The 24,630-nt window shown below is 45.7% G+C and overlaps 1 protein-coding gene across 1 annotated transcript; it reads left to right on the plus strand.

Annotated features, from left to right (window-relative positions):
* The first annotated feature begins 4,038 nt into the window (after positions 1-4,038).
* On the plus strand, positions 4,039-24,173 carry CHRNA4 (cholinergic receptor nicotinic alpha 4 subunit). The gene is made up of 6 exons (XM_069033974.1): positions 4,039-4,099; positions 5,298-5,449; positions 8,380-8,424; positions 8,514-8,623; positions 17,194-18,574; positions 23,694-24,173. Exons 1-6 carry the CDS (start codon positions 4,039-4,041, stop codon positions 23,817-23,819), a joined length of 1,875 nt encoding a protein of 624 aa, XP_068890075.1. The 3' UTR covers positions 23,820-24,173.
* The last annotated feature ends 457 nt before the right edge of the window (positions 24,174-24,630 follow it).

Raw genomic sequence — 24,630 nt, forward strand, 5'->3', positions numbered from 1 at the left:
CAGACCCACACCAGCACAGCTGGGTTCTCACTGGGGGTGAGGTTCAGCAAAGCCATGGCACTGCCATTGTCTGCAGGGCCTGGTCATTGCCATGAGGGTGCTCCAGGAAATAATAAGAGGATATGGAAGAATTCTGCGGCTGAAACACATCCGCTCCACAACCAACTTCCAAGAAGACAAGGAGCCTGGGAGAAGCCTGGACTCAATAATTATATCAGCTGCTTTGGAAATAATCATTGCTACATTTACATACATTTACATCTCTCCCTCTTCTCTGTGTGCTCATTAGGATTTGAATCATTTTACATTCTTACACTGTTGTTTTACTGTTGTTCTTACTCCCATGCAGGTGTCTCAGCTCCCCTGCATGGCCAGAAGTCTCCTACGCTGTAAAAATCGTTTAGTTAAAAATGTCTTTAAAAGTCTTCTGTCACTTCAGAAACAAACTGAAATGAATATGAATAAATCAGTCACTCTTGAGAGGCCAGCAGTACCTCGCAGGTTTCCCCAGAGGCAGATGGAGCCTGCTCTGCTCAGAAACAGCCCTGCACGTCCCTCTGCTCTGTTCATTTCAGTGCACACTTCACTGAAAGAAGATCTCCCCCCTTTCACTGTTGGTTTTCTTCCTTCTGCTTTTGCTCCACCTGAAGCCTCTGTTGATGACAAAGCATTCAGGAACAGGAGAGGGAAATCTTTATCACAGAAACGAAGACAAGGAAAAAATTCCGATCCCCTTTGAATGCATAGATGGTGTTTCTCAAGCATTCCATTAACCCGCGCTGTCCCCTGTGCCAAACCCAAATGGGGAACGGGTAAGGAGATATTATCATTATTGTGTCTCACTTCTGTGGATTTAAACATCCAGATGACATTTTATGAGATAAACAGAGGTCAAGGGCTTGCCCTGGAGAGCTGGTTGTGACATCCAAGACAAGATCATGGAGAGAGAGAGCAAATTCAAAGCAAATGTGCAGTCCTAGGATTCCCTGGCAGCACAGCTGCTTCTGCCTCCTTGAGCAGCTGAGTTTTTTCAATATGGAATGAGTGATGGCAGGAGAGGGGGCTTAGGCACAGTTTGTGTGTAGGCACCCACCTCTCAGGGACCTTCAATCCCCTTCTGCCAGTGCTTTTATAGGATAAAAATTATTTGAGAAAGGGTTGAAGTAGACGAGAGATTTACAGGAGCTCAGAATGCAAGGAGGCACAGTCAAAACTTACCAGATCCTTGCAAAATCATGGAATTCCATTAAATGGCTCAAAACTGAGCTTGTTACTGGCTTGCCCTTTTTCCAAGGACAAGTCTGAGATTTCACTGGAAACCTTGGGAAAATGCTGCCTTGTTTCTGTTTTCTTCAGTCTACAATCTTCAATAGCTGAGATGTTTGAATCATTTTTCGTGAACATCTGGATCACCCAAATTATCCACGTCTTTTTCAGACAAAGGAAGATAATAATAAGGAGGAGGGTCAGAGCTGGGTCCCTGGAAATCAGGCTGGAGTTGCAGCTTTCTACCACAATAAAAAAAAAAAAAAATCATTAAAACCCTTAAATGGCATCTTTTGTTCCAGTCAGAGTCCCTTGCACACGTACCAGTGGAAGTCATCGCCTTCCAAATACACACAGGAGCTGATGGAAATTTTGTTATGGCCCAATGATGCAGAAAGAAACTGGCAGTGAGATTTAACAAGGTCACTTCAAGGCACAGAAACCTCTGTAAAATATGCTCATTCCCCACATGGCCAGCGAGGTGAGGAATAAATGTTTCACTCATAGGAAATGGTGATTTACGATTCATTTCCAAAAGAAGGAAATCCTTTTTTAATCAAAATAATTTATAGGGTTAATCTAAAGGCAGTGTTTGCTCGCCAGCATGGAAAGCCAGGCAAGGTGAAGATGGATGGGGTTTGTCCATGGGATTTGAATCAGCTCTGCACGGGAGGGCCTGTAGTCAAGGATACCTGTATTATTTATGGCCAAGGTTTTCAGAAGGGAATAGTTGATCTTGCATCCCTTGGGTTTGGTCGCTCAGTGTGTGACCTGTGCAGAGCACCAGCCTCCCTGAAAAATGGCCTTTAGAAATCCTATTCCTCACTATTTATTTGTTGTGTTTGGTGTTCGTGGCTGGATGTAGGTGGGCAGAAACCCAGGATCCCCTCATTTAATGCTGCTGGGTCAGAACTGAGCAGGGCTGGACCTAACAAGGAATACAAGAACCTGCAGACTTCAGATTCCACAGAGAAAAGGGGTTTAAAGAAATGCTGGGAGGTGTTTTGTAGTTGTTTTTGGGAATGTGTGGCTGCAGTAGGTGACAGAGTGATGCTGTTTTAACCCTGGTGAGGAGTGATTGCCCCTCTGCTCCCCTATTGCTGGAAGTGCTCAGAGCTGCACAGGACCTGGCTCTCAGGATGTATCCCACACTTCAGCTCGGAGTTAATTTCATCTCACATCTGCTGCTTATTAAATTAATGCTAGATGGTTCCCTGGAATGAGCACTACAGATTTTTATAGCATCTCACAGGTGATCAGGTGCTGCAATGAGGGTCGGGACTCTGAAAGCAAAGCAGGCAACTGTACAGGAATCCATAAAGGGGGAAAATAAGGTGTGGTTTGTCACTGGAAAGGCTGACAATTGTTGAGGAAGAGATGAGATAAGAAAAACAAGACAAGTCGAGTTTGGTACTATACTGATGTTATTTATAATCTCACTACAGACCTAATTTCTCTTGTGACTTTAATCCTCCCCATTTGCAGCGAGCAATCTATTATATTGGAAGATATTTGAGATGCTTTGGGAGTAGGGAAATTATTATACATAAAATATGTAGCTAATATTATTAGAACAGACTTTGATTAATTTTGCAGCTGGCAACATTACCCCTGCCTGAAAATTAAATCCATTTGCTATCCGTGTGGAAGTAATTGTGTTAATATCAAAGCTAGTTTTAGAATGAAATGGGGAGAGCTCCACTCCATGTCTCCCATGCAAGGAATCAGGGATGCGAGACGAAGGGCTGGAGTGATAATTCCTTGCTAACACAAGGAGTTATCCTTTCCTCCACAAAATTTGCAAGACTTAACAGAGTTTTTTGTGATGTATTTAAGGTACATTCAAGCATATAGATAAATTCAAGTGACCTTGTCTCGGTCTCACCCTTGGTTTGCAATATTGCCTGTGGGCAGACACTAACATTTGTATTTGTCCTGCGTGTTTGTGCAGCCCCAAGCGCAGCAGAGCCCCGTTCTCATGGGCAGGTTTATCACCCCAGTAGTTATTGACAGCAAAGATACGTGCCCAAGCCAGAAATATCTCAGTCTAATTACACTGGAATGATTTTGAAAAGCAGTTGGACGAGATTAAAGAGACAGCTTTTGTTAATTAAGAACTGTTTGGGCTTCCGGTGCTATAAAGATCCCAGCTGGCCCCATATCCACCTCTGGCTGCAGCTGGGCTCTGGATCTCCCCCTTTATTTCTCCTGCTAAAGTTTTCCTCCCTGCAGCCTGTTTGCTAGAGTGCAGGGATTCTCTCCTCCTCCTTTTCCTCAGCAGGAGGTGGGCAGGTCTGACTACATTAAATATACAAACACGCTGTGCTCACTCTCTGCTCCAGAGGCATCATCGGTGGCCCGTCAGCAGCAAAATCCGAGCAAAGGCTGCCCCAAGGGCTGGGGAAAGGCTGAAAGCAGCAGCAGCAGCAAATAAACCAGCAGCCAAAGCGCCCCGTAGGAAAGGGGAGAGGAGCAGCAGGGAGCCCAGGGAGGCTGGGCAGCCCAGGCTCTTACAGGAGCTCTCTGCAGCCATTGCACATCACTTGTGGGTATCCGAGCAGCAGCGTCCCAGGAAAGAGCATCCTTCGAGGAGGAAGAGCTGGAAATCACTCAGAAGAGAGAAGAGAAAAAAAACAAAGCACCAGCTGTTATCCCTTCCCAGACGGAGAGAGAGCGAAAGGAGTTTAGGGGAATGAACCTGGAGGATCCAGAGACTCAGAGTGGAAAAGTTGCCCTGACGGGAGACTCTGCACACTAAAGCTCTGCTCCACGATGGGATTTCTCGTGCCTAAGGGAAACCTCCTCCTCCTGCTGTGTGCCAGCATTTTCCCCGGTAAGTTTGAGAAAGCTCTTCTCCCCCTGCTCTGCTCTTTAGTTCTTTCCTCCCTTGTCCCTCTCAAAGACACACTGCAGAGACCAGCCCCTGTCAACAGGGAATTTCCCTGACTCCTCCACCCTTCTGCCCCATCATTTCTGGTCCCCTGAACACCAGCCTCTGCTGAACAGTGCTTTGCCTTTATTTTCTGCTCCTTGTCTGATTTGATGGAGAAAGGGTTAAAGCCACGGTGGGAAGAGGACAGGAGGGGGAAACCAGACGGGGGCTCAGCATCTTTCTTCTTGCCTGGGCTTTTCTTCCTTAGGTAAAGTGTGTTAATGTGTCTCGGGGCTACAGCTCCGGCTGGGGAGAGCACAGCCAGCGCTCAGCTAATGCTTCCCTTTGTATAATCCAGGGCAGCTAAAGACTAAGTAGAAGCCATATTCCACGAGGGACGTGGGGAGAGCCCCCGGCTCCCTCTCCCCTCTGTCTGGTACAGCCGGCACAGGAGCACAGCTCCTCCAGCAGCCCCTGGGTGAAACTTGGCTTTAATTTTTAATAACCACCAGGCACCTCTGTAGCTCCTGGAGCCTACGTGCGGGGTCAGGGCTGCTCCTCACAGCCTCCAACTTTTAAAGTTATGCCTGAGCAAAACTGGGATCTTGTTATCCGACTTGTTCTCTTCACCATCCTCTTCCTTCCCCCACTGTTTTTGTGAAATGCCCACTAAGAAGGTTAAAAAGCTGAATTTCTGTCTACCTTTTTTTTTTTTTCCCTGATGCTTTTGATGCCAGTTTTTATGTGTAAATCTGATCCAAAATCCCTATCTCCCACCAGGAGGCTGCTCTTTCCCTTTTGGCTTGCCCTTCTAGCATCCCTCTTCCCTGCTTGCAGACTCCAGCGCTAGAAACTTGCCACAAAGTGGCCATAAAAATTAGACCAGATTCAGGGGGGAATGGCTCATGTAGTGTTTTCTAAATGGTATTACCAGTGCTGCCAGCTTTCTTCAGACCAGCTCTGCTCTTTAAGAGTGGGTGAATAGAATGAGGAATACCTGGCAGTGCCTGGGATAGAGGGGAGGCAAATCACCCGAGTAGCATCACCCTCCTGTGTGTTCCCAAGTGCCCATCGCTGGGGTTTGCTGGAGTTCCCCTCTGGAGAAGGCTCCAGCTATGCCAGCTCTTGGACCTGCAGGTGTTTCATTCCTTCCCCACAGCCTTTGGCCATGTGGAGACCCGAGCCCACGCAGAGGAGCGACTCCTGAAGAAACTCTTCTCTGGTTATAACAAGTGGTCCCGTCCCGTTGCCAACATCTCGGACGTGGTCCTCGTCCGCTTCGGCCTGTCCATCGCCCAGCTCATCGATGTGGTAAGTGCAACCTCTTTGTGCAACAAAGGCCAAGACTAGCCAGGCTGGGGCCCAGGTAGAGGCTTGAGAGATTGTGCAGATCTTGCTCCTGCATTTTTCTCCTTCCTGTCCCTATTTGCACGTGGTACTTCCCAGGACAGTGTGTCCGTGCAGCTGCATGTTCCTTGAGCAGGTGTTGGGTGGCTTTCAGAGAATAGTTTGGGTTGGAAGGGACCTTTAAAGGCCATCTCATCAAACCCCCTTATTTTTCAGAAGAGGGGACTCCCTGCCACTTTTTACTGTAGTCATGGGGCAGAGTGAAAAGGGTGATAATGCCCCAGCCCTGGAAGTGTTCAAGGACAGGTTGGATGAGGCTTTGATCAGCCTGGTTTAGTGGAAGGTGTTGGAGGGGGTTGGAACTGGATGAGCTTTAAAGCCCCTTCCAACACAAACCATCCTGTGATTTCTATGATAATGGAAAGAAGAATGCAACTTAAAGACATTACTGGTGTGGCACAATCATAATAAATGACTCTCCACACAGTTTTATATTTTGAATTCAGAGTTTTGAGATGAAAAGGAAGCAGCTAAGATGGTTCAGGAGGTGGGGAATCAAAGACACCAGTTGCTGGAGAGTCTCATCTCCTCATGCAGAAGCCATCAGCTTCCAGCTTTGCAGCACAGAAATGGTCTCCCATTCCCCTCCTCACTCTTACATCAGCCTGAGGGATCCAGGGCTGTTTGCAGTTGCTAATGTTGAAGTTGCATGGTTCTCATCTGAATAATTGATAAGACTAAAGATGAGACATTAGTGACTGTGGAGGCATGAGAGAGACTTTCCATTATGCAGCTGCTGAATCGTGGAAGAGGAGGGATCGATACACCTGCTCCTCAGTGCTTTCCTGGTTTACTTAAGAAAAATTAATCTTCTTAAAATCATGTCAGTGGTTAGAAGTGCAGCTTGTGGGCAGAGCTGTGCTGGGACCTGTGGGCATGGCTGGAGGAGAGCTCTCACCCCTCCTGCCCCAGTCTGTGACTGGTGACACTCCTGCCACCACTGTGGCTCTTCAGCTCCTCTCTCCCTTCCTGACAGTGACAGTTTTGGTGCAAACCCCGCTGCACTTGTTAGACCCAATGCTCAGCTCCCAACGACAAGGAGTCTGAAAGGGAAATCAGAGCTGTATTCAAACCCCAGCTCCTGCTGACAAAAGCTGGGGGCAGGGGAATGGAAATCAATGGGGAGCTCAACATTCCTGCATGTCCTTATCTCACCCTGGAGTGCTGAGGGATTTCTGAGTCCAGAAATAAGGGGGAAGGGATCAAATATGTGTCCGGGAGCAGCCACCGAGAGATGCACTTGGACTCCTATGCCCGTGTGTCTGCAGGACCTCACGTGCTGTGTTCACCTTGAGAGAAGGGGCCAGGTAGTGCAACGTCCCCATGGCTGTGGAGTCACTGCTGTCCTCCGGGCTGGCTTCATGAGGAGCATCCAGCTGTGCCAGCTGAGGAGGAACTCGGTCATTAGCACATTGCAAACCCCTCTGAGATAATCCCATGGGACTGGAGTTGTGCTTCGCTCAGGACAGGAGAACAGCAGAGCCTTGGGTGTAGTGATGGGCAGGAGCTTCCACAAAGGGTGGCTCCAGGGAGGAGAATTCCAGTAAAGGGCAGCACCTGCTACACTGGGATGCCCAGTGCAGGGCCTGTGGAGGAGACCCTCAGGTGCTTGGATTGAGAAGTAGTAAGAGAAGCAGGTTCTCAAGGATCAGTCCAGGTCATGGCATTCTTCATCTCCCATCAGCACCCGAGCAAGCAGCTGGATATTTTCTCTCCCTTTGTTTCTCATTGGAGTGTTTTTGTATTCCTCCTTACTCCATGTGCTTTTGGTCCCTAACCCTGGAGGAGAGAATCTCTGATCAGGTTTTACATCTGGTGCCACAACAGCAATGAGGAGGCTCAGGGAGGAGGAGGCAGAGCTCCCCCCAAACCTCCTGGGTTTTAATGTTCACAGTCAATCCTGAACTGCCACAAGAGCAAGGTTAATGATGAGCAGTTTGCTGTCAGATGAGCCCTGCCAGCTCAGCTGGGTTTGATGCCAGCCAAGGCAAGAGAGAAAAAAGAACCACACAAATACACCCTGAGCTGTGGTGGGACTCTTCAGTCAGACCAGCTCTAGGCTGTGCTTCACATAATTCATCTGACTTACTTACAGAGGGCACAAAAGGCAAGCAGCAAACAGCATTTAACTCTACTGCAGTGCTGCCAGCATTGTATCTGCCTGACATTATTTACATATATATATATATACAGTCCTACCTTTCCATACTATTTGTGCATAGGAGTGGGAAAAAGTCTACCCATTGGTGGAAATACACCAGGCTGCCCAAGAGTTCCATGTCAGTGGAGCAGCTGGGGTTTACTCAGAAAACCCAGTCCATAGTGCCACAAGTTCATGTGTTTGGTAGAAGGAGAAATGCTGCTGAGCTTCTTGTTTTCAGAACTGTGTCCATGGATAATGTTTCACAGGAGAACATCCATGCAGATGCAGCTGAGCATTGGAATCCACCACACGTGTGTGAGTAGGAGTTTATATGTCCATCACTGCCTTCCTTCAGCGCTCAGGTGGAAGGCAGGCTGGGGAGCTTTTTCCTCTACCTGGTATCATCATTCCAGGCTGAAACCATCAGCACTGAGGAAAATCCCAATAAATTCCAGTCCATCTGCTCACAGGATTGCTAGGTGCAGGCTCAGCTGTTCAGTGGTATCAGACAGCTGTGCCCTGTCCCATGTCAAATGACAGAAACATCTGCTTTTTATTTCCAAGATGGAACTTACATTTATTGCAGAGGTGATTTGTAATTACATAAATGAAATACAATTAAGAGAAATTAAGAGGGTTCTTTGGGCCGCTTAATCTGCTCCTGTAACCAGTATCTGATCTTGCATTTCAGGATGAGAAAAATCAAATGATGACCACGAATGTGTGGGTGAAGCAGGTGGGTGCCCCCAAATATGTATTTTTCGTGTTCCTTTTCAGCTTTTCTGTTGAACTCTCCCAACTTTGTAACCACCTCATTTTTGGCAGGAGTGGCACGACTACAAGCTGCGCTGGGACCCCCAGGAATACGAAAATGTCACATCCATCCGAATCCCCTCAGAGCTCATCTGGAGGCCAGACATTGTCCTTTACAACAAGTGAGTGTGAGCACTGTGGCCAGAGGGGAAAGCCATCCTTGCAGATTTTGTTCATGGGGTTAAAATGCTTCCTGTAATGATTCCTCTTTATTTGGTTCTCTGTGGTCGGATTTCATGTAGATTCTATAACATCTGTCCCAGACATGCCTTAAATGACATGACTGAAGTTCATCACAAGGGCTTTGCTCTCCTAATGATCCTTCCTCTGAGCAGCCAGTTTGGGGAACGCCAGGTATTGTTTCCTCTTCACATGGCAGATGCACAATTAAGCTGGATTTGAGCTTTCAGTCCTCTTCAATTTCATTTCACCCAAGAGCTCTCCCCTAATTCATCACCATCAACTGGAAAAGCCAATTACTGAGAATGGGCTTAAATAAGGAATATATGCTGAAACATGTCAGGCTTGTGCATCTACAAACAGAGGTTTCAGGTCAGCTAAATACCATTCTGGAATGATTCCTAAATAGGTATTTGTTCCTCATCCCAGTTGTTTGGAATCTGTCTCTGGTATGGACACTTCTAGGAAGCAGGTTGTGGTTTTCCTTCTTTCCTTTGCAGCCTGTTGATATTCTTAGAAATGCTGCCCAAGTGCCAAGGCTGTTTTCTCCCTGGAGCCCCACCACAGCTCTCCAGTCTCCCAGGATGTCAGATATCCCAGTCCCCTGCCCCAGCACAGGCCCCAGAGAAAAAGGCATCAAAGAAAAGCATCTTTGCATGCAGCTGGCACTCAGAGAAAACCCTCAGAGCAGCAGCCAGGCTTGGTTTTAATAAACAGTCGCCTGGTTCTAGCTTTATATGATTTTGTTTCTGTTTAAAAACCAAAATAAATGGCTGAAGCTGGAATCTGCCCAGGGGAATGTGAGCTTTGGAGACTACAGGGGCTGTTATCTTTCCCATTAGCTTGTTTCTGATCCTCAGTAGTGTGGAGTGATTGCAAACCTCTTGGAAATCACTGCATCCTCACCGAGCACCTTTCGGAGATTAGCCCAATGGAAATGACTCATCTGGAGGCACTTGGACCTTCCTGCCCTACAGGGACACACTCTGAGCATGAGCATTGCATTGCAAGTGCCTTGCTTGGCAGCCAAGAAGGGTCTTCACAGCTTCCACTGGGGAAAAAAAAAAGTCCTTGTCATTGTTTAACTAATGACAATGGCAAGGATTATTATTTTCAGAGCTCCTGGTGGTTGTTGTGGTGGACCACGGTGCCAAAGGAAATGGTGCAACACAAATCCCCACACGGCCTTTGTGCATCAAACCATCCTTTTGCTGGAGCTACTGGCACGTAAGAGCCTGATGTGTCACCTCTGCTTCCTCTCCCTTGGCTCAGCATGGTTGAAGAGGATGGTCCATGCAAGGAGGGGCCTGGAAATGAAGAATCACAGAATGACAGAATGGTTTGGGATGAACAGGATCCTAAAGATGGTCTCATTCCATCCCCCCTGCCGTGGGCAGGGACACCTTCCACTAGACCAGGTTGCTCAAAGCCCTGCCCAACCTTGCCTTGAGCACTTCCAGGGATAGGAAGGCTTCCAGAAGGAGACCTTGGTGTTCTTTAGGTCTCTGGATATTTTGGGATTTCACGCTGAAGGCATCCCCCAGATGTCCAGGACACCCAGACCTCAAGCTGGGCAGCCTTTGGCTCCTGCCCCTCTGCCTTGTTGTAGTTCACTGTTGCTGCGACTTGAGTCTCCACAGTGACTCCAGGGGTCTGATCTCCTGGCCACAGCAGCTACTCCAGAACGTCCTTCTCATCCTTGTCTGGGCTGAGAGTCTTTAGGCCCTGCCCACCTTACTGCTCTGACTTGCAGTAGCAAATCTGACTATCCTGGGACCTGCTCACACAGGGAGATCTCGTGCCTCAGCTCCTCACATCCAAGCTACTTCCCTCCCTTGATCCATACTTAGCATTAATAATCACACATTCATCTGCTGGTTGTCATGAGTCTATCATGCATTTTTAATTGGTTACTTTAGCCATGAATTAAACATGGTGTAGGCTAGGCACCAGACATTAGTGGGTTTCCATTAATTCCATATGTCTTCACAGCTGTGTTTCCCTGTGCAAACTGTTTTCTGCCTTGAGATGTGCTTCTCTCTTCCACCTAACTTCCTATCAAACCCACCTGCAGCTGCAGTCAATATCTGCATCAGGTTTCACATTTTTTAGGGATTGCAGGGCAAATGCAAAGCAAAATCTTCAGAGTGGTGGGGCACCAAAGTGAGGCTCTTCTGCAGAGCATTTCACCAACTGCATTCCCAGCCAGGGCTTCTCCTGGTGGGCATCTCAGCTGGAAACGATAGTGACTAGTCATGGTGATGCTAACAAGGAGTCCATCTCATATTTTACAAATATATATAGATAGTTTAGAGGGAGTTTAGCATAGCTGCACATAATTCTGGGTCTCTAAGAGCAAGAGAATGTGCAAAGTAACTTTGGTGGAAGAGAGTAAGAGGCCATGCTGACCTTTTGCACTCTTCAGGCTTTTTAGTGTGAGCTGATTATTGCTTATCACATTCTCTGGCAGAAATATGGTATTGCTGTTTGGGATAGAATCCTTTAGAAAAAAATTATACAAATACCACTTCTGTTTTCCTCTTGGATTATATACATAAATTTTAAAAATTCAGTTTATTTCATATTTACATCATTAAAGAAACCTAACCCTTTGTTGTGAGTTTGCTCTCATATCCTGGCTCATTATTGTAAAAAACATTTCATTTACCCACTCTAGAGACCCAAATTAAATCAGTAAATTCAGCTGGTTGGGCCTAGAGAGTAAATATAGTTGTCAACACTCATAAGGAATCTAAAACCAAATTAATATCCTTCAGGGAAATTAATACGCTGTTGAATTTTCAGGCTTGGTGAGATAAGTTCCAAGACTCTGCAAATAGTTTCTACTGGATGTGACACAACATATGTATAACAGAGGAATATGAGTTCACAGTGAAGTGACAAAGCCTCCTCTTTGCCAAGAAACCAGACTGTTCCTTATCTGAAGTTGTAAAGGCTCTTCAGGCACCACCAAATCATTTCTAAATGAATTATCTAATCCTCTGCATTGATTTGTTTTTCCATTCATGAATGGCTTTGAAGCACATTTTCATTTTTCTTTGTATATTTGAAGTATATAAAAAAGAATTGTATTTTTTTCCTCTAATGAGGGAATAAGCTCTTGGGGGTTGAATTTTTTGTTTGTGGTGGGGGTTTTTTTGGTGGTTTTTTTTTTTTTTTTTGCTTCTCCACCACTCTGTTGAGCCACTTGTTCATCATAGGAGGTCCAGAGGAGAAACCTCTGAAAGGACAGGTTTACATCCAGGTGTTCCAGTTGCTAAAGGCTGCTTGGGGCAATCCAAGCCCATGTCCTTGAGCCTAATGCATGGTCAGGGAATTTGAAATGTGAGCTCCACTGGCTGGTTTTCAACTGGATAATCATGGTAGTATCACAGCGTTTGTCTTCTCCAGCCTGGTGATTTTAAAACCTAGGAAGAAGCTACTAGGAACATTAAGAATTCAAAAGTTTTGTTTTTCTTGGTATTTTCTGGGGTTGACTGTTCCAGAAAGTAATCCCTGCCTTAGACTCCACAGTGACAAACAAAAAGAAATAAAAAAGGCAAGATCAGATATGAAGGAAAATCAAATACAAATTTCTGTAATTAGGGGTAGGAAACATCTTGAGGAATTCACCCAATGGTGAAATGGACACAAAGGGATTACTGGACTGGGTTAGAAGATCATCTGGCAGGCAGCTTTTGAGAATCATGGAAAAGCAAAGGGTTCTTTTGAAAATTACTGTAGCAGCTTGTTCTTGTGAGCTATACTGTGATGTTTGCAAGCAGTTAGATTTGGGGAGTAACACGGGTTTCATGACTCATCCCAAAGCTCTTTGGAGGAGAAATACCAAAAGATGCCCCAGTGCAACCTTTAAAATTGGAAACATGCTTGACATTTTTCTTTGTGTGCACTGGCACAGATCTCATCATTGTGCACCAACTGCATTTATAATAGGCAAAAAAGTCACTGATTCACTCTTCAGCTCTCCTGATTCTTCTGGGAGCTTCAGTGGTTGTTTTTCTGGAGAGGGATGTCTTCAGATGCTCTGAGGTTTGCTGCCAAGCTCTACCCCGTAATACAGGAGCTGATAGAAGGAAATCTATAGGAGGGATCCCTCTCCTGGGCTGCTGCTCTGTTCACACCCCAAGGGCTCCTCCTACCACTCTGCTAAGGACCGAGCAAGAGCTTTGCCTTCGAAGTGCTGGCGAGGATCCTGGGCAAAGGGGAGAATCAGAGCAAAATGCACCAATCCAGCACAGCCAGAGCCTCCTGAGACACTTGTGCTCATTCCATCAGCGTAGCACAGCCTTTTCTGAGAATGGTGCCTGTTTTGCTGAGGGACAATCAAAATTTCATTAGTTACTGCTGGTTTCTAAGCATCTAAACCAAGCAAAAGCTGGGATGTGACTGAAGGAAGTCCCATCAGTGCACAGACATCCCCACCTGTGCACCCAAGAAGTTTTGTACCCAAGTTGCCAAGATCCTGGAGATATTTAAAACCCAGCTACGTAAGGTCCTGATCCTCTTGTGGCTGACCTGCTTTGAGCAGGGAGTTTTGGGCAGGAGACAATTCCAGAGGTCCCTTCCAAGCAGTGCATTTGTAGTTATCATTTGGGAACACAAAACAGTAGTTAAACAACATATTTTCTGGTTTGCATTTGGAGAGAATTTTAATCTGAACATTACAGAAGCATCTCTTTAAAGTGTACCAAAAGGGTGCAGGCTCTTAATACTACAATTTTTCTTTGTTACTGCTCTTTGATGAAAAATGCTTTAAATGAGGACATTCTACTATATCCATGTATGTATATAGATAATTTTCAGGCTCTTAAAGCTCTATTTGGATTTAAATTGCATCATCAGAAATTAAAATAAATGTGTGCCTCATTTACATGCATTCTGAAAACACTTAATTTTGTGAGATGATGTTTTTCCCAACTGCAGGAAAATAGAAAGTGGCAAAAGAAAATAAAAATTCTCCGTCAGCAGAGCTTTTTAGTGAAACATGGCTGGTGGATGTCAGTAAAACAATGCCATCCTCAAACCCTTACAAACTTAGGATATTTGGAAGAGCAGCCTTTATTCTCAAAATGAGAAATCAAAGGCTGCAGCACACAGCAGAGCTCTTTCCTTGAGAAAAGAATAGGTAATTGTCTTCTCTCTTTCTTGGTGAGCATGGCTGTGTTTGACATGAAAATACAAGAGCTCCAGTTCTTTATTACTGACATATTTTTAAAGCTGTCAGGTCAGAGTAACCAGGAGAGCCTGACTATCTGAATTCTCCAGTTCTTGTGATGTTTACCTTGCACTCACGCCTTCTTCCAAATGGATTTTCATGACAACTGTCACAACAGAGTGGTCTCCAGTGAGCAAGATGAGAATGTGCTACTGCTCTAAAGGAATGTCTGCAGATTTTCTCTGTCCCCCTACATCAGCTCTCCTTGTGTAAGGCAATATTCATGTGGTGCAGTCAGGGCTGTCGGAACAGGACTGGGTTTTCCCACAGCAAAGCTTTCCAAAAGAGCACAGGGTTTCCCCAATCCCCTGACTGCAGACTGTGTTCTCACCTTCATCCCTTGGAGGAGACTGGGGAAAGACTTTGGAAGGCAGTCAACATCCAGGTGACCTTGTTTGCTCCCTCTCTCATGTGGAGAGAGGCAGAATCAAAGTCTCACCCAGGAGGGGAGAGAGAATCTCTCCAGGCTCCCCTGCACGGGCAGGGTGCCAGCAGGCACAGCTTCCAGTCCAGTAAACATATGCTTGAAGGTCCAGTGTGGGTGGAAAGCTTGCAGAAGGAGGCAAAAATATATGGATGCATGAAGGGTGAGACAAGTGGGAACATTGCCTTTGCATGATGTAGCTGGGATATTTTCTATGTACACAGCATGGCTGATTTACCCTACTTACAAACTCCTCTACGCTGAACTGCAGTGAGAAGTCCAAACACACCCAGTAAAGTCAGGAATTCCTTCCTAGTCCTGTTAGGTGGGTGAGGCAGGAGCATCCCAGGGTGTTTTGGGGCTCCTCAGAGTCAATAGTGGGCTAAATCTGAGGAGCTACTCTGCAGCTGGTTTCACTCCTGCCATGGCACTGCAGGCAAAATCCAGCCTGGAAAGCAGTGCCAGTGTTATTATTTGTAATAACATGGGAGCCAAAGAGGAGCGAGGATGAAGCTGGGTTTGTTAGATGAGCAATTAAAAAATTAAAAAATACATTCCTTGTTAAAAAGCAGATAATTTACAGAAACAAGGGACACACAAGATCTGCAGCATCTCAATGGTTCCATCCACACTTGCAGAAGAGGAGTGTGGCTGATCACACAGAAACTGCAAAAGTGCCAGGGAAGGCATTTCTGGGAATGAAACACAGTTACATGAATTATTATCATTCCTGGATGGCATCTTAGCAGGAGTTTCGTGTTCTTTTCCAAGAGTTTTCGAAGGAAAAATGCACACCTGTGTTGTTTACCCAGCCACTTACGCACTGCTCTACCTAAGAAGGGAAACACTCGTAGTGGATGCTCATAATCCCTTTTCTCTAATAAGATCAATTATAAATATTGCTCCATTAATGAGCGATTTAATCATGCCTCAGAGATATCATTAAATGCAGAATTGGATTCCATATTCCTATTGAGATTTAAGTGGAAAACCACCGAGAACAGCAAGCACTGGACTGTCACTTGCTGTGCATATTTCATGTCTCAATCTGGCTTTACTGTGCTCCTGGCAAAACCCAGGAGAAAAAAAAGAAGTGGTTTTCATCAAAATCACATGATCTGAAGTGTAACTTAGATTTAAGAATGAAGAGGTAAGACAGGAGCTGGATGGATTGTACAATGGCTCAGGTTTATTTGCTTCAGGGTAAATCACGGTGCTGATTTTGTTTTAGTCACTTTGGGAGAGTCTTGTACATAGTTTCCCCTTCCTTTTTTTTTTTTTTTAATAAATGTTTTAAATCTTTAGAAAAAAATCCAGTTATAGGTCAAAAGGCACTGTGTCCTTTCGTGTTCTTTTGTTTTTCCAAAATCTGCGACAAAGAACAAAGAAGAGTTTAGTATAACCTGGTTCTACACCGCACAAGAATTCTGAGTTTATTTTTCCATTAATTCAAGCAACCTAGAAAATTGTCTCAAGGACATCTGGGCTGTGATCCTGAGGACTGGGGACATATTCCATCTCTGCCCAGAAACCGTGTTAGCCAAGGCAGCTCAGCTAGGGCCAGATCCTGCCACTATTTCCCAATAATACACCAGTCTCATTTTTAGGATGTTTCACAGGGCAAGAAGAAATATGTGATGTGAGTTGTGAGGCCCTGGCACAGGCTGCCCAGAGAAGCTGTGGCTGTCCCAACCCTGGAATTGTTCATGGCCAGGTTGGATGGGGCTTGGAGCAACCTGGGAGAGAGGAAGGGAAAAAAAATGTCCATGGCAGGGAGTCGAAATGAGATGGTCTTTAAGGTCCTTTCCAACCCAAAGCATTCCATGATTCTATGATTCCATTAAACTATCAAAAAGTCCTTTTGTTTTTCAGTTTTGCTTATAAATGGATGGATGATCTCCTAAAGAAATGAATTTAGAAAGTTCCTCTGCCTTCTGCAGCTTGAGGAGCTCTGCTGGATCACCCCGTGTAGATGATCCTGCTGCTGGTGGGGAGGAGGAGGGATGTGACCCCTGTCACTGTGTGGCTGCTGTCAGGGCACATCTGGGCACTGAAGCAGCAGAGCAGGGCCCAGGGATTTTGCCGACTGCAGGCTGGGCTGGCTTCAGCCAGAAGGACTGGGCAGGTGCAGAGAGCTTTCTATCTATATCAGCCTGAATTATTCATCTCAAGTTTTTAGCAGAAGCTCTCTGCTCTGCGCAGCCTCCCCGTTGTCTGGCAGTGCTGCTGTTTGTAACTCGGCTTCTTCCTCCAAAAGCCTGGAAAATACAGTTTATTCATACAATTCCAATAAAAAGTCCTGTACTGTTATCTATTTATCTGATACCACCACACAGACCCCAGCTGAGAGTCCTTGTGAGAAGACACCACAAAAGACAGTTCTCTTCCTGACTGGGAAATCAAAAGATTAATGTTCTTTATTCCTATTAATAGGATGTTCTTGCTGTTTTTCACTTATAAAAGACTGAATGATTACCCAACACTCTTTCATTTTTAGCAGCTGTCACAAATAATTCTGCAGAGCCCACAGCTACACTACCTGATAGTACTTCCTCCCACCTCTAAAACAAACTCAACCCATTCCAGAGCACTTTGGGGAAAACCTGTGTACAATCACACCAAGGAACTGACTTATGCCAGGGAAAGGCTGATATTTGCATGCATTCCAGGGCTTGTGTAAGCCAAGAGTTCAAAGTCCACTGGACTGAGTGGATGGATCCAGTGTTTGGACATGATGCATCTTGCATCTCTGAGCTCATCTGGAAGCCAGGCACTAAATATCCTCTTTCCTTAACAGAGTTGTCATGTCCTAGAGAAGTCTCAGACTTTTTTTATCTTCCATCTGTTCCCAGTGCTGACGGTGACTTTGCAGTCACCCACCTGACCAAGGCTCACCTCTTCTACGACGGGAGAATTAAGTGGATGCCCCCTGCTATCTATAAAAGCTCCTGCAGCATCGACGTCACCTTCTTCCCCTTTGACCAGCAAAACTGCACGATGAAGTTTGGCTCCTGGACCTACGACAAAGCCAAGATAGACTTGGTGAGCATGCACAGCCACGTGGACCAGCTGGACTACTGGGAGAGTGGGGAGTGGGTCATCATCAATGCTGTGGGCAATTACAACAGCAAGAAATATGAGTGCTGCACAGAGATCTACCCCGATATAACTTATTCCTTCATTATCCGGAGGCTGCCGCTGTTCTACACCATCAACCTGATCATCCCCTGCCTGCTGATCTCCTGCCTGACCGTCCTGGTCTTCTACCTGCCCTCTGAGTGTGGAGAGAAGATAACCCTGTGCATCTCCGTGCTGCTGTCCCTCACTGTGTTCCTGCTGCTCATCACGGAGATCATCCCATCCACCTCCTTGGTCATCCCTCTGATTGGGGAGTACCTCCTCTTCACCATGATATTTGTTACCTTGTCTATCATCATCACTGTCTTTGTGCTCAACGTGCACCACCGCTCCCCCCGTACCCACACGATGCCAGACTGGGTGAGGAGGGTCTTCCTTGATGTAGTCCCACGGATCCTTTTCATGAAACGTCCCTCCACAGTGAAGGACAATTGCAAGAAGCTCATTGAGTCCATGCACAAAATAACCAACGCGCCAAGGCTTTGGTCCGAGATCGACGTGGAACCCAACTTCACTACCTCATCCTCCCCCAGCCCCCAGAGCAATGAGCCATCACCCACCTCTTCCTTCTGTGCCCACCTTGAGGAGCCAGCCAAGCCTCAGCCCATCTGCAGGTCCCCCTCTGGGCAGTACTCTGTGCTGCACCCAGAGCCCGTACAGGTGACCTGCTCCTCTCCACAGCCCTCCTGCCACCCCCCGAGAGACACCCAGGCCACCTCTGCCTTGAAAGGCAGGTCACTGAGTGTCCAGCAGATGTACAGCCCCAACAAGGCAGAGGAGGGGACAATCCGCTGCAGGTCCCGGAGCATCCAGTACTGCTACCTGCAGGAGGACTCTTCCCAGACCAATGGCCACTCCAGTGGCTCTCCAGCATCCCAGCGGTGCCACCTCAACGGGGAGCAGCCCCAGCACAAGCCCCCTCAGTGCAAGTGTAAGTGCAAAAAGGGTGAGGCAGCCGGCACAGCAGCCCAGGGGAGCAAGAGCCACAGCACCAAAGAGCAACACCTTGTGCTGATGTCCCCAGCCCTGAAGCTGGCAGTGGAAGGGGTTCACTACATCGCCGACCACCTGCGCGCGGAGGATGCGGATTTCTCAGTAAGTATTCCAACGGAGCCTGCTCTCCTTCAGAAAGTCAAAATGTGTACATGCTGATGCAGGCTCAGCCATCCCTCTGTTGCAGGTTTTGGCCAGTGTAGGCACAGCTGGAGATGTCCTTGGGGTCTTGGCACGAGGGCCAAGGGGGTTGCACAACCAGGTCACGCTCAGGGCTGCTCTAGAACAATGGATTCTCCCACAGAAAATAAGAGTAAAGTTGTTGTTAGGTAGCAAAGATACAGTTAGGATTGTGAGAGACCCAAAACGCAGGCGTCTCATGGGAACAGAGAATTATTCTTTATTTAAGCTTCTGATGAGCAGGGAATTCACACTCTCTGCTTTTTATTAATCACTGACTCTGACTGTGGAGCCCAGGAAAGCAAATTGCCCAAGCAAGGTGTGGGTGTGGGAAGCTGTAGTAGCGTGGGGATATTGCAGGGGCTGTTTAGCTCTGCTCTCATATCATGATGTGATTCCTCATTAGTGGACTTCCACTGGAGCAGTTGGCTCTGTGCAGGGAGGTGGGGGAACAAATTTCCTGCTTATTCTGTGGAGGTAAATAGGGCTACAAATAAAGGAAGTAGAAGCTGAAAGGATTTCTTTTCATGGAGATAGCAATGCACCCAACAAATGCCACATCCTTTCACAGCTCTTGGAGCTCTTTCCTGCGGGGCTATGGGTACGGTGTGCTAGTAATTATGGCCATAATGAAGGCAGGCACAAGATAACCTGAAGTTAGTCGTCTTATTAAAGAAAAGTCTTATCTAGCTTTTCCTAGGCAGATCTGTATACAAAGGTGCTTTTTAACTTTGCCTACAGTTTAAATTTCTTCAGATTTAGAATCAGTGCAAGACATAATGCATTTATACAAGACTTCCTAGGCATGGAGAGCATCTTTTATTTGCATTTTTCACAGCACTGCACACTGAGCAGCAGCAAGAAAAGCTTAAATACTCCTGTCCGTTTCTATACTCTTTGGTATCATAGTTAAGGGCCTCTGTTCTTCAATGGATTTCACTTCACAGCATCCCTTTGAGGAAAGAACTGTTTATTCCTTATGTTGAGGAGTTACAGCCAAAACACAAACCTCCTATTCAAGGTCACAGAACAAATCTGTGGCAGAGATGGGCTGTGAATCCTCATCTTCATTAGCTGCCAGTCCAAAACTCCTTGCCAGGGTAAAGCACTTCAGAAGCACATTAGGAGTGCAGGAATTAAACTCTGCTCTCTCCCCCTGGCAATAATCACAAGTAAACCCATGGATGTCAGTTCAGTTTAACTCAATTTTTCCCCACGGTGCAAATGAAATAATATTACACCAATAACACTTCCTGTTTCAAATTATTCTCCCTGCTGAGCTGGTTGGTGTTATCAAGAATGGACTCAATTAATATTTTGGGTTCCTTCCTCTTAATTTTTTTAAATGAAGCAGTCTTCATAAGCCACAGATTTTCTTCTGATACCTTCTGCTGCTCTTCTCTCTTGAAATTGAAGTGATTATCCTGAAGAGAAAGCTATTTACAGTACTAAACATCAAAAGAAGAAGAAAAGGAGCACTTTTGAGCCTTTGGTCTCTGACCCAACCTCCTGCCAGCCCAGGCTGTGAGAAAAGGCACCAGGAAAACATCCAGCAGTGAGCTGTGGGCAGGTTTTTGGGCTCTCCTGGGGACTGGGGGTGACCTTTCTCCACTGTTCCACAGTAGCTGTGGCTGACACAGAAAGCAGAGCTTGAGTTTTCAGATAGAGGGGGTAATGCTGACTCCAGCGTGGGGCTGCACTATTTTCTCTCCGTGGACCCAAGTAACATCAAGTAGGAAAGCAAATTTTTTTTCTCCTGGTGAAAATGAAGAAGGAAAATGATATTCTGGAACTGAAATGTACTGTGAGGAGCAGAACCGATGTAATAAAATGAGAATTTATTGGGGAAAAAAATCAGTAGTCAGAAATTCACTTTCATCTTAAAATCAAATTGTGGAATTTCTTCATGGAAGTCTTCAATAAATCTATCAGCAGGCACCTCTGATGCAGCTGCTGAGACACATCTCGCAGTCTTGTGGGCAATATTTCCAGGGACATTCACCTTCCCAGAAGGAGAACAGAGCTTCTTTTAAGTTCCTGTTTATTTTTTTTTAAATAAAGCTCCTTTGCCACAGGGGCAGTGCTTCTAAATTAAAAGTAAATAGCTCATTTAATTAAGTGCTCCAGCAAAGAGAAAATGGGAAATGCAAGAGGCAGTTGTTTGTTACAGAAAGATATCTGCAAACAATACAGGCACAATGGGACACTGGGGAAAACGCAGGGCGGAATTGTCCCGGCGTATGATGGAAATGCCATTAGAAATTAATTACAGACTGAAAGGCAAAACAAGTTCCATGGCACACATCAGCCAAAATAACCACACACCACCAGCACCATCTGGGAAATGGTTCTGTCCGGGGCTGTGTGCATCTCCGGAATACTCTGGTAGGAAGACATTTAAAAATAAAATGGGAAGGAATAAAGCTGAGGGGGAGGACACAGGATAATCTCACTGGGTTATTTTTAACAAAGTACAATAAAACCACCTGGGACTGCTCTAATCTGTGTTGCAGAGTCTGGGTCCTGGGGATCAGATGTTGCCAAGGCACCTCAATCCTCCACTCAAATCCTGAGGCTCAGACCCACAAGGAGCTGGCCCAGGGAAGAGCTGCAGATACATGCTTTTCGGAAATTTGAGAGTGGGGGAGTCAGCTGGTGTTTCCCCTGATTGTTTCCCAAAAATAATTTTGAGTGAGCTGCTTAAAAACTAATCAAAATAGAGGTCAAGAGTTGTGGTGGCAGATGTTGACAGCTGCATGGATGTCAGAGAGACGGCTGCGGATCAGACCCCACGTGGGGTGCTGGACCACGGGGAAATGCTACAGTGATGGCAGAACACAAAACAAAAAATCCAGATCATTTTGTCTCACTCATCCTCTTTTTTTTTTTTTTTTTTCATTATCTCCCCATAATTTCCAATTTCACCCTCTGTGCTCTCAGTCCAAAGCTGGATATTGATTTTACAAACATCTGATGCACCCCAGCTATCATTTTCAAGATGGGCTCAGTATTTCTGCATACACCCTTACATTAGAAAGCAAATTTCTGTCCAAGTTGTTCTTCTTCGCCCACTTTCCTCTTCTTTGCTCAGAGAGAAACTCATCAAGTTTCTTTTCTTTGTGTGACCTAGCACTTATTTTTATTAGCATAAATATTCAAAGTAAGTTATTTTACCAGAATGAGGCATTATTTACTCAATCCAGCTTTCCACTTGGACATCAGGTGGTAAATTTCAGATTTTCTTAACACGTTGGCTGCGTCATGAGACATTAATCCCATAAAAACAATCATCCAGAGCTTGCTTAGATGCCTTTCTCATGAGGAATTTTAAGCATCAGAGACTCCAACTCTCAGCAAGTGATGAATAGGTCAGAAAACAGGTGCAGCAAAGGGGAGTTATCCACGGAGCTCTTTCCACAGAACTGTAGAATCACAGGGTTGTTTGGGTTGGAAGGGACCTTAAAGCTCTTCTCATTCCACCTGCCATGAGCAGAGCCCCATCCAACCTGCCCTTGAACTTTCCAGGGATGGGGCAGCCACAGCTTCTCTGGGCAACTGTATCAGGGCCTCAGCATCCCCACAGTAAAGAATTTCTTCCTATTTTCTAATCTAAAGTACTCTATTTCAGTTGAAAGCCATTTCCCCTTGTCCTGGCAGTAGATGCTCTCATTAATTTGAATAAATTACAGTTCACAACCCAAGTAGATTATAGAAGCTTGGGATGAGAGAATTCCTTTTGATTTCAAGGGTCACTATTTTTTTTTACCTACCCTAATTATAGATGGCTGTGCAGAGGGCTGTACATAAAATAACATGATTTTCCCCAAGAAGGTGACAAGATGCAGGATGAACCTGGTTGTTTTCTCTGCCTATTCCATAGTAAAGGCTGGCTTAACTTTATGCTGGTTTTAAAAGGAATAAATCTATCCATTGCATGAAAACATTGAACCCATTCTTATGCTTTTGACAATGTTCAGGTGTTCCTGAAATTGAAAATGCTTTGTCCAGAGATAATGTAATATGGTTTCCAGTGCGTGCCTCATTTCCCAGCTCACCAGTCTGCTCACTGAGCCAAGGAGCTGAGCAACACCTCTGTACCTGGAAACATCCTCTGCTGCAAATGGCATTTCACTGATACCTGGATTGCTTCCTTTACCAAAATGCATTTTTGGCAGCTTTGCCATCCCCTGCTCCTTTCACCACTCACAGCCACTGAAGAGGTTTGAGCAGGCTCTTGCTGAGATGTTTTCTCCAAAGAACACGGCAGCGTGCCGAATTTCAGCCCTCGGGCCTATTAATCACCAAGTGGGAAGTCGTAGGAAATTATAATGGGTACAGTCATATCAAACAGAACTTTGCCATCTGATCAGGCCTCTCCCTGGGAAAGAAATGAATAACAGCAATGTAATAGAAGAAGTTTTCATATGTGTATGGTTTCTTAATGAAGCAACCATTTACCATTCTGCCTCATGGTACTAGACCTCCCCAGAGAGGAATTGCTGGAAAATCCTCCTACAGCAAGGCAAAAATGGGGAAAACAGAGGGTGAGGGTGCTTTTATTTGCTGGCTCGTTTTCCCTGCCTATTCACCCAAAGCTGTAAATGCCTTCACAGAAAGAGTTTGGCTTTATTAATCTGTAAGCAAATCTTTTTATGAGCGTGGGGAATCGAGTAATTTCTTACCCCCCACTCTCTCCAGCTTGAATCACAGCCTCATTCACACACCCAGTTACAGTTGTTGCTCATGGAAAATGGGAGAGTGAGTGTGCAGAGGACCTTAATTATCCACGGGGGTGTGTCTGTCATCCATAGGGATTTGTGATTTCACACACACACACCCCCCTGCAGTCTGGGAATCTCTCAGGTTATTGATAGAATAAACCTTTGTCATTTTATAGGACTGCTAAGTGTGAGTGAGACCTTCCCCTCCTATCTCTGGAATTATATGAAAATACCCTATTTTGGAGTCAAGGTCTAAGAGTTTTCACAAATTTTAATCTCAAGTAAATGTTAATGATTGGCCTTTCCCCTCTGTGTTCCAGGTGAAGGAGGACTGGAAGTACGTTGCAATGGTCATCGACAGGATTTTCCTCTGGATGTTCATCATTGTGTGTTTGCTGGGAACTGTTGGGCTCTTTCTCCCACCGTGGCTGGCAGGAATGATCTAAATATAGCACCAAAGGGAAGAAAGTATTGTCCCACTATCCCACTCTATGGATTTTAGTTCACCTGGAAGGAGAGAACAGAGAAATGGAGGCAGCCCTTTGAATAATTCACTGCTTATCCACACTTGAGCTGCTCCTGAGCTGTTGGGGAATCCTTTCCAAGGTTGCATTGTTTTGCCAAGCCATTTTCATCTCCTCCATCTAATTTAGGGGAAAAGTTCTTATCAAAGTCTGTACATAGCATGGTGGCATTCATTGGCATATACTCAGCAGTGTAAGAACATGAGCTTTTCCGTAAAGCAGCACAGAAGGGGCTCTGCATCCACAAACCAGCCCCTGGCAATAGCTCCAGTCACCCTCAGCAGTCTCACTGTGCCCTGCCCAGTGATTTTGCCCTGTCAGGCTGAAGTCTTTCAGGACTGTGTGTCCCTGTATGAGTCATTTTATAAATAAAGTTCCAGATTTGGGATACCTGTGCAGGATGTGGTCTGTGTTCAGCTGGTAAAGGCAGAGAGACTGGAAAGGTTTAAATAATTGCTTGTGACCAACAATGATCATTAGATGCAGATTTTATACAGATTTCACTTTGGCCAGTGCCCTCCAGAAGCTGTGGAGACTGGGGCTGAATGAGGATCATGCAAATGGAGGGAGGATTTGGGGTTAAGATTGGGACCATGTTGATAACACTTTAGTGTACTTTCAGAGGAGATCTCCCGGATCCAAGTTATGGCTTCTGCAAGACAGCAGAGGGTCACCCTGAGCTGTAAAACCCCTGGTGTATGTGGAGAAGATACCTAGACATGGGGAAGCCAGA

Source organism: Aphelocoma coerulescens, chromosome 20 (genome assembly GCF_041296385.1).
Source record: "Aphelocoma coerulescens isolate FSJ_1873_10779 chromosome 20, UR_Acoe_1.0, whole genome shotgun sequence".
Classification (NCBI taxonomy): domain Eukaryota; kingdom Metazoa; phylum Chordata; class Aves; order Passeriformes; family Corvidae; genus Aphelocoma; species Aphelocoma coerulescens.